The sequence below is a fragment of the Mizuhopecten yessoensis genome, unplaced genomic scaffold (genome assembly GCF_002113885.1).
Source record: "Mizuhopecten yessoensis strain PY_sf001 unplaced genomic scaffold, ASM211388v2 scaffold4223, whole genome shotgun sequence".
In the NCBI taxonomy this organism is placed as follows: Eukaryota; Metazoa; Mollusca; class Bivalvia; order Pectinida; family Pectinidae; genus Mizuhopecten; species Mizuhopecten yessoensis.
In genome coordinates, this window is record NW_018405437.1 from 280,669 (window position 1) to 291,782 (window position 11,114).

General features: G+C 35.5%; 1 protein-coding gene across 1 annotated transcript; it reads right to left on the reverse strand.

Moving 5' to 3' along the window:
* Positions 1-3,283: 3,283 nt before the first annotated feature.
* On the reverse strand, positions 3,284-6,387 carry LOC110448728. Its single transcript, XM_021495119.1, has 3 exons — positions 6,360-6,387; positions 5,812-5,922; positions 3,284-3,879 (listed from the first exon to the last, which is right to left on the reverse strand). The coding sequence occupies exons 2-3, from the start codon at positions 5,903-5,905 to the stop codon at positions 3,284-3,286; spliced, it is 690 nt and encodes a 229-aa protein (XP_021350794.1). The 5' UTR covers positions 5,906-5,922; positions 6,360-6,387.
* Between the last annotated feature and the right edge of the window lie 4,727 nt (positions 6,388-11,114).

Below are 11,114 nucleotides of genomic sequence, written 5' to 3' on the forward strand. Positions count from 1 at the left end.
CCAAACTAAGACAATACTTTCTCTTTACCCAAACTAAGACAATACTTTCACTCCACCCAAACTAAGACAATACTTTCACTCCACCCAAACTAAGACAATACTTTCACTTTACCCAAACTAAGACAATACTTTCACTCCACCCAAACTAAGACAATACTTTCACTCCACCCAAAACTAAGACACTGCTTTCACTTTACCCAAACTAAGACAATACTTTCATTTTACCCAAACTAAGACACAACGTTCTTTCACCTTACCTTGACTGACCTCATGCGCATCCATTTGGTATTTAAGTATTTATCCAATTATAGACATGTGTAAGGAAAGCATCATTTATGTAAATTGCAGAGATATTGAATATATTTGCGAAAAATATGTCACATGTGTAAAATGAAGTTTTACTGAATGAGAATGCTTACAAAACAAGGGTCCGTCCTTGATTATGTTTACTAATTCACTTGCAATTTTCCACCTCAATGGGTTTTATTTTTTATTTGGTGTGGTCGCCATGATAATATTGTTCACATTCTTTTAACATTGTTAAAATATGCTATTCTCATTGCTTAATGTACAAACATTCTTTCTTTGATTTTTGAAACCCGCAAAATAACATCATTTCAGAGGTTCAGATAATACATGGATCGTATTTCCTGAATTTCTGTGGTTAATAAGATAATATGCGATGCACCCCTATTATCTTATCATTCTGTTGCAGCAAAAATCATTTTTTAAACTTGATATATATATACCTGATTGAATTGGAAACAAAAAGAAACATGTATAAATGTGCTGAAATGTCTCTTTCCATCACGTCTTATACATAACAAACATAGCCATGCCTGTATTTTTTCTACCATACTCATAGAGATATATTTTGTCATTGCTGCCTCAGAAAGCTGTCATAAAAGGAAGGTAACTGTAAAGGGTTTAGCTCGGTCAATGTGCTGGTCCATATTTTTCGGAACAACTTTGCTTCTTTCTCTTTCAACAAATTGAAGGCTTATGTTACCATAACAACTACCTACTGTTTATTCCACTGGGGAAACCAGAGCAAGTGCATCACAGTCGAAATAACTCACCAATTTTGAGCCACAGAAGAGATAGAAATATAACCAAATTATTGGTAAACAGAACGAGTAACCACTTTTCGCCGGGTGGGAAATACAAGAAACACTTGCCAACTGTGATGTATGTTGTAGACTCATAGAAATTGTTTCGAATACCATACCTCTTTCCAGTCAACGTATAGGGCAATAAACAACCAGTCATGCCAGACCAAGAATACACTCATTGATTATACCCGACTTAAGACGGACAAACATGTGGCGCGTCAGTTTTATGGCAAGCAGACTGATGAAGGAGTAATTTGGATGCAAGATAAATGACAGACTGGACTACACAGTGTAATCGTTCTGCAAACTAAGTCGATAAGCGTAAGTGCTTCTATGACCGAATACCAACAAAAGTGTATTTGCAAACAAGTTTGGGTAATAGGATCCTGTAGACTTTCTATGACACAATGAGTGAATGTTGCAAAATCAAAAGTTCGATAAAATATTTTGATTACAGTTGTGGGACGGTGGCCGCACGATGTCCGTACATGGTTTGCGAACGATACAAATCTGGACGATTATTGCTTGCGAACGTTGGACGAACGTTGTGCGATGACAAACGCGGTTGGTGTAAATTGAGAAGTGGTTTTACAATTTATACGGTTTCGTGTTAAAACCAATAATCTTTACTTTTAAGAATGTTTCTATATTCTAGCTATATATATCAGCTGATTTGATTTTTTAAATTTAGAAAAGGTGTTTAAGTGTTCTTTAAACGATCCAAATCGACACATGTAAAAATACCTATGGACATGATCCCATATACAGGTAAACATGACCACTTTGTACATGTACGTAAACCGTTTTCCACATCCGGGGCAGTTACGTAACTCGTCAAGGTGTGAAAATCTAGGTGTAATACGATATCATTTATCGGCTCTCTATGTCAGGAACAGGGCGCCAGGTAAAACTCCGGTCACTTATACAAATGTTATTTACCTGTTCTGTTACCTGGAAGCAAAATCCTTTCCTGACAGTCTTACAGTCACTGCAATATTGTGTAACACGCATTGTAAAATTGAACCTAATTTAATCAATATAACGATAAATTTATAAATACGTTGGTCTTTATTCCATACGCTCCTTTCAGAATTTTTTCATTCCGTAATATTGATTGACAAATTGTACCCAATCGCACATTTGTGCATAGAGAAGCGCAAAACGGGGCGAGCGATTGTTAAATCGCACAGATGTGTGCACCATGTGTGGACGATGTGCAGACGGTGTGTGCACGATGCATGCACGATGTGTGCACGCTGTTTTTGGTGCGTTGTGCGGTTACACATCTGTACTTAAACTATATAACCAAACTATATAAAACTGCTTTGACTATGTGTTAATGTATCAGGCGAAATATTGCAATGATTTTATAATGCCTGTAAATTGAGTTAGTGCACGTCTTTTACTGAATTAGTATGCTAATTATGAAACATTAACCTTCAGCTTACTGGGAATAATGTAGTCATTGTGTCACAGCCAGCCGAAGGGATATACTTTAACATCAGTATACTTTTCGTGATAAAGAAGCGCATTGCCTTACATTGTGCTAATAGTTTTACCTGCACTTTGCTTTCATTATATTGTAATGGAGGTGAACTTGAAGTCTCAGCCAAAGCACACTCTGTAATATTCTGGGAAATATCAAATCAATGTTTAGAAGAATAAAAAGCGCTATGACTGGTACTCATGATTTTTATTTCCTTGTCAATTGGGGAGAAAGGACATTCTGAAAACATCGATTTAAACCAATAAAGGCTCCCGTAATTGATGTAACATAAGTAAAACTAATTATTCAGACAGACACTTTTTTACTTTTCAGTATTATTAGCTGGGCTAATGAAATAATTGTCGAACCCGATCACTGCTTTGATATTAACGGGAGTACACATATAATGGTCAAATATAACTATCGCACGAACTCCGTCTATTTGGATACATTTGACTTCTCTTTATTTTTGTTACGCATATACATGTAAAAAAATATATTTATCATTCTCTACAAATATGTCTATATCAAGAATTGCTCACTTCATATCTCCTTTCATGTAGTTACTTACGAAAATCTTATTAAAAACGTGAATCATATAATTCCTTAATCAATTCTAGTTAGTTTGAAAATCATCGCAAAATCAAAATTATCTGTTTACGTTACTAGGAAAAACCAAAATTTCTCAGCATGACGAAGATTCGTCTGGCTTGTTTTCTGCCTTGACACATGTGAAGTTGACAGCCAAAGGACTTCCAATATTACGTTTGTCCTTCACTAGCCATCCAGAACTTATTAAAAACTTTTCTTTATTTTCGGTTCCCCAACCTATGCCATGACCAGCTGCGTCATCTATCGACAAACTGCAAGGAAGACAAATCACAGTACTGAGAGCGTACCCTACTCCAGCCACGTTCGAATCACCAACATTGTCCCCATGGTTACTATGTACATTCGGATCAGTAATGGATACGACACCTCCGTCCTTGAGAACGCGTTGAACTTCTTTCATGGCATTAACATGATCAGGTAGATCATGAAGGACGTCATACAAGATTACCCAGTCAAACTTGCCTGTCCAGTCGGCGGGCAATGATGTCACGTTTTCTTTAAGAAACTTCACGTTGTTGATGCTTTCGATTTTGGAGATTTCAATCGCTTTTCTTATTGCAATTTCGCTATAGTCAACACCGTATATGTCTGCGTCTGGAAAGCGTCTGCTTAATGCTCTACTTATATCTCCTGCTCCTGATCCAAGACCCAGTATGGTGGCCAGTGATTCTAAAAGTAGATAGAATAACCTGATGAAACCTTGCTACAAATGTACATGAATTTATGATAACACGGTTTGCAGTAAATGTCGATAATTTCCTAATTCGAAAATCAATAACACATGGATTCGACAGAAGCTTGTTGATGACCACTATAGGTAGGTTTGTTGTGGCCATCATGATCTCAGTTGGAATTCTCCATTTTTCTGGTATGATGTGAATGTTTTTTATCATGCGTATTAGTATGCTGTCTGGTCATGTTGTCACTACTCTTTTCACACTTTGAGAACGTGGATTTACTTAGATTTGACAGAAACTACCACGGGGTTTGTCGTTGATCAAGTACGAGACGGTTATTTGTTCGTTTGTTTCAAAAGCAAAAGTAATATATAATGGGCACTTCAGAGTACAAAAATTGTATATTGTTTTATTTTCATTGAAAACTTCCAACAGTTTTGTGTAACTCTTTCATTTCTTCATGCGTTTATTTTTTCACACTTCAAAGGTTTTTTTTGCAGGGTTAGTAATAACATCTATTGTTTTACAATAAGAATGAGTATTTTTCATTTTTGAAATGAGTAGGGATATACAATAACCCTTACTTTGTGGGGCTACAATACGATAACCCTTATTTTGCGTATAACCCATACTTTGTGTATAGGTTAATAATAACCATTATTTTGCGTATGGTTAATAGATAACCCTTACTTTTGTGAGGGTTTGCGACATTACCTTTACCTAGTGTGGGGTAAGTAAAATACCTTTTAACAAGGACAATAAAATAAGTCCTAAAAATAACATAAAATATTACTTTAATCAACACTATACGTACAATAAATCGAGGCATTACAAACGTCCGTAATTGATGTCGAAAAATAGAATAACCCTACTTTTGTGTAGAAAATTTTAATAACACTTGCCTTGTGATGAGGCAATAGATAACGCCTTATTTTGTAGGATGGCGATTAGATGACCCTTATATGTTATAGGGAGTTATTGTAATCCCTACTTCATTTGGGCAATTGTGTTATACCTTATTTTGTTTTGAGGCAAAACGATTATATGGTGCCCTAGATATATGACCCAAAGATAAAATATGTTAATATCTCTGTCTCATTTACAGCTTGACACAAACTTAAAATTACACTTAAACTTGGACCTAAACATTTATGAACATCTAATGTTTAATATTAATATATTGACTAAAGGAAGTAGTTTCCTTAGTGAATATCTTAACTCTGCTATTCGTGTTTGTGTTCAGAGCTATATAGAATCAACCAACAGATTTTGAAATATCTTATGTATGCATGTATATATGTATGTATGTAAGTATATGTATATGTATGCACGCATGCATGTATGTATGTGTGCATGTATGTATGCATGTGTGTATGTATGTATGTATGAGTGTATGTATGTATGTGTATGTATGTATGCATGTATGTATGTATGCATGTGTGTGTGTATGGTGTCTCCTATCATCATTGGCACTGATCTAATTCTTATGTTCCTAAAGCATGTTCGTTATGTAGATATTCATAGTTCATTATATTGCTATTGTTTGAGATGTATCTCCTGAGAGAGGGCTTGTATAGGCTTTGCCTATTGCCCAATTCCCATTAAATGTGATTGATTTAATAAAATATTTTGAAATGAAAAAAAACATGTTGTTGAGGCAACACGATAACAATAATTTGTTTGGAGGCGATTCGATGCCCCGTTCATCATGTGGGGGGAAAGCGATAACCCGTATTGTGTGTAATGGCAATTAAACCAAAACACATACTATGCCTGGATGCAACATGATTAACCTTCCATTGTGTAGAGGTCGTAGGACATATTTTTAGATTGAGAGGTTGCGTATGCTTACACATTACATTTTGTTTTTTAACCTCAATATGTAACGTGGATTTTGAACAGTTTCATTGCGATAAAACCTTACTTGTAAGCTTCGCGGCTGGTACAAGCAGCTGCTCTACTGCCCCGTCAGTATCCGCTACTCGTTCATTAGTGACATCAACTACTTCCGGAAGCATATCACCAAATTCATAACCTAAAAAAGTAATTTCATCTTTTTAAAAAGCGTTGATGATAGTGGAAAATGTAATGCATTCTCTTAAAAAGTGATGAGTATAGTATATATTGTTCGTGTCAATCAAGTCATATATGCTTGTTTGTGAAACGAATTAAAAAAGGCCAGATGGAGAGGTACATTCCCCGAGCTTGTTTTTAATAGATATATCACTCTCATTTCTTTTGGTTATTCTAAAATAAGTATATATGCCCGGGGTGATACATGTAAAACCCGACACGTATACGTTTTTGAAAAGATATTATGTAATGAGTGACTAGTTATTAGTTTTTGAGAAGAAGTCAAATTTAACCACCTTGTTATTTGCTCTGTTTTAAAAAAAAAAATCACAATGCATGCAATGACAGTTGTCATTATTAACAAAGGTTTGCGATCATTCAATAATTTGCATCATTAACCTTGAGGTCCGTCCTTCCTGAAGCAATTCATCACTTTGCCTGTCAGATTATCCAAGACAGGAAAGAAAAAAGGTAGCATCGATTCTCAGAAGCCTTGGTTTGAGGGACTGGGGGATGAAGTATTTGTCGGAGTCATCAAGTGACACGATTCTGGTAGAGACCATACAGCCCAGCCACTCGCGGACATACCTACAAAGGGAGATAATTACACGTAATAATTCACTAGACGGACCATCCACCCCAGCCACTAACGGACATCCCTGCAAAGGGAGATAACTACACGTACACATTACTAGTCATCCCATACAGCCCAGCCATTCCCGGACATACCTACAAAGGGAGGTAATTACACGTAATAATTCACTAGACGGCCCATACACCCCAGCCACTAACGGACATACCCACAAAGGAAGATGATTTCACGTTAAACATCACAAGTCAGACCATACAGCCCAGCCACTAACGGACATACCTGCAAAGGGAGATAACTACACGTACACATTACTAGTCATACCATACAGCCCAGCCATTCCCGGACATACCTACAAAGGGAGGCAATAACACGTAATACATCACTAGTCGGACCATACAGCTCAGCCAGTCGCTAAAGGGCATACCTATAAAGGGAGATAAATACACGAAATACATCACTATAAACACAGTATGAATATGATATACTCACCCCGTAAATCAACATGGACTTGTATTTTGTATTTGATAACAAGTAGTTGTATAATTATATTCTTTACGTATTATAATGTAAATACTATATACCATACAATATTGACATTTGTTACATACTTACTTATAAATACGGGTTTTTTGTATATGCGATACGACACAATTGCTCTAACCCATATCAGCCCTCGCCGTACCACACACCAAACCCCATATCAGCCCCCGCCGTATCACACCCCAAAACCCGCATCACCCTTTTTGGGAAAAAAAATCGTTTTTCAATATTTCAAAAATAAAAAATAAATCATAAGATAGTAGTTTTTATTAGTAAGTATGTACTAAACAGAATAAAATACGCCTTTTTCCATATCATACCCAGTATCAACCCTCGACCAATATCAGCCCTCGGGCCTTCGGCCCTTGGGCTGATATTGCAGTCTCGGGTTGATACTGGGTGTGATATGGAAAAAGGCATGTATAATTCTCTATAGCTTATTCATAATATTTAATGTATATAAGCCTAAATATGAGTCAGTCTGTGTGGATTTTGAACTCCCAGGGAGGAGCTAGTGAAGGAAGATGTCTAAAACTCACTCATTACTCTGGTGATGTCAAGAAGTAGCACAGCTTGACGTGTAACCTTCATGAACAGTTTGAGGTATCTCCCCTTACCATATGACTTGCACATTGATATCTGTTATGTATATACATGTAAGTTGTTTCACTTTTTCACTTTTTCATTTCACTATAAATTATAATATATTTATATGCTGATTTATACAAATGCATGCAGGAGAGAACTGATATAGGCATAGCCTGTTGTTCGATCCAATTCATACACCATCATGAATAAAAATGCGTTGAAATGAAATGAAATACATCACTAGTCAGACCACACAGATACACTTGGGCATTCCTACAAAGGGAGATAATAATTCCTAATGCATGACAAACCCGACTATGACGCTCAACCACTCCATGACATGAGTACCTGTTATGCGCAGATAATAGCGCCACGTGTGTTGACATGTACTGATAATTACATCAGAAGTACTGAGAAAAATCTTTGTCATTAAAATGTATTGTAACGGTTTAGTGTCGGTACGATATTAGTACTTCTCCTCTCTAAATTATTAGTGTCAAAATAATAAAGAAGCAAAGGAACGCAAGCTCACAAGAAAATGGCAGTTAGACTTCTTATTGTAATTTACTGAGATACGAACCATAGACGGTTTCCTTGGAGTGATTGAGCCTAAAGCAGGGTCGGATACATGTCTATCATTAGCAATACACACATGTATCAAAGTGTCCAGATGTAAATAATACACTGGTGTGTCACTAATGATACTTTAACTCAACTGTTGCAATACATGTTCATATAGATAAGGTGTTTACGTACCCTTTTCTATTCGTTCTGTATTATTTTCACCTCTGTGGCCCTTAGCATCGGTTCTAAGACCTAATGAAACAGGAATACATTGCCCCGAGCACATTTTGTATATCTAAAGAAGGTTCTGGAATAGCAAACCAAATATCAACTGTGACGTGTTCATTTCGCGAACAAAGTATAAAAAAAGGACGTGTTAGCTACATACACAGGACCTCTGATGCATACAGCTATTAATAATGTAAACACTAATGTTTCTAGATTAATAATCGTCGTCAAAGCGTGTCGACAATAACGTTCCCATCATTCTCATACTGTATCGTTAAAAGTCGTCTCTTGTGCCTAAAGAAATACAATATGACATATTATACAAATTGATAAGAGAGAACAATTTACCAATTAAGTGAGAATCTGTTCATGTACTTGTGATAGTGACATATCAAAAATGCGTTTTTTGAATGTGTATAAAGATATCTATTCATTATTATTCTATCAATAATGACATATTAAAGGTACATATATTAAATAATACTAATTTGAAAATATGAACGTCTTGCTCGTTTAATTTACAATATATTACACGTGAAATAATGAATTATAGAATTATAGAATTATAGAATTATCAGATAAATGTCAATATAGTGCATTTAGTGCGTTATCTAAATTCTAATTCTGCATGATAAGTGGAAATGCACAAAACACTTGGAGTTTTGTTATTTTTTGCTATTCAATAAATTCATAAACACTGCTTGCACACGCACAATAAACAATTGTACAAGCCTATATAATGTGATACTTCACACATATAACATAAACACTGTTGTACACGCACAACAAACAACCATACAAGCCTACATAATGTGATACTTCACACATATACCATAAACACTGTTGTACACGCTCAATAAACAATCGTACAAACCTACATAATGTGATACATCACCCATATAACATAAACACTGTTGTAAAAGCACAATAAACAATCGTACAAGCCTACATAATGTGATACCAATCATACACGCCTACATAATGTGATACATCACCCATATAACATAAACACTGTTGCACAATAACAATAAACAATCATACAAGCCTACATAATGTGATACATCACACATATAAGATAAACACTGTTGTACACGCACAACAACCAACCATACAAGCCTACATAATGTGATACCAATCATACACGCCTACATAATGTGATACATCACACATATAACATAAACACTGTTGTACACGCACAATAAACAATAGTACAGGCCTACATAATGTGATACATCACACATATAACATAAACACTGTTGTACACGCACAATAAACAATCATACAAACCTACATAATGTGATACTTCACACATATAACATAAACACTGTTTACACGCACAATAAACAATCATACACGCCTACATAATGTGATACATCACACATATAACATAAACACTGTTGTACAAGCACAATAAACAATCGTACAAGCCTATATAATGTGATACTTCACACATATAACATAAACACTGTTGTACACGCTCAATAAACAATCGTACAAACCTACATAATGTGATACTTCACACATATAACATAAACACTGTTGTACAAGCACAATAAACAATCGTACAAGCCTACATAATGTGATACTTCACACATATAACATAAACACTGTTGTACACGCACAATAAACAATCGTACAAGCCTACATAATGTGATACTTCACACATATAACATAAACACTGTTGTACACGCACAATAAACAATCGTACAAGCCTACATAATGTGATACTTCACACATATAACATAAACACTGTTGTACACGCACAATAAACAATCGTACAAGCCTACATAATGTGATACTTCACACATATAACATAAACACTGTTGTACACGCACAATAAACAATCGTACAAGCCTACATAATGTGATACTTCACACATATAACATAAACACTGTTGTACACGCACAATAAACAATCGTACAAGCCTACATAATGTGATACTTCACACATATAACATAAACACTGTTGTACACGCACAATAAACAATCGTACAAGCCTACATAATGTGATACTTCACACATATAACATAAACACTGTTGTACACGCACAATAAACAATCGTACAAGCCTACATAATGTGATACTTCACACATATAACATAAACACTGTTGTACAAGCACAATAAACAATCGTACAAGCCTACATAATGTGATACTTCACACATATAACATAAACACTGTTGTACACGCACAATAAACAATCGTACAAGCCTACATAATGTGATACTTCACACATATAACATAAACACTGTTGTACACGCACAATAAACAATCGTACAAGCCTACATAATGTGATACTTCACACATATAACATAAACACTGTTGTACACGCACAATAAACAATCGTACAAGCCTACATAATGTGATACTTCACACATATAACATAAACACTGTTGTACAAGCACAATAAACAATCGTACAAGCCTACATAATGTGATACTTCACACATATAACATAAACACTGTTGTACAAGCACAATTCACAATCGTACAAGCCTACATAATGTGATACTTCACACATATAACATAAATACTGTTGATACTGGTTTCAATGTAATAGTTCACATGCTTTCGGCAGAGCCTCGGGTTAGACAACCAAACACATCACCCCTCAGGTTGGATATTTCTCTGTCACACCCTCAAGG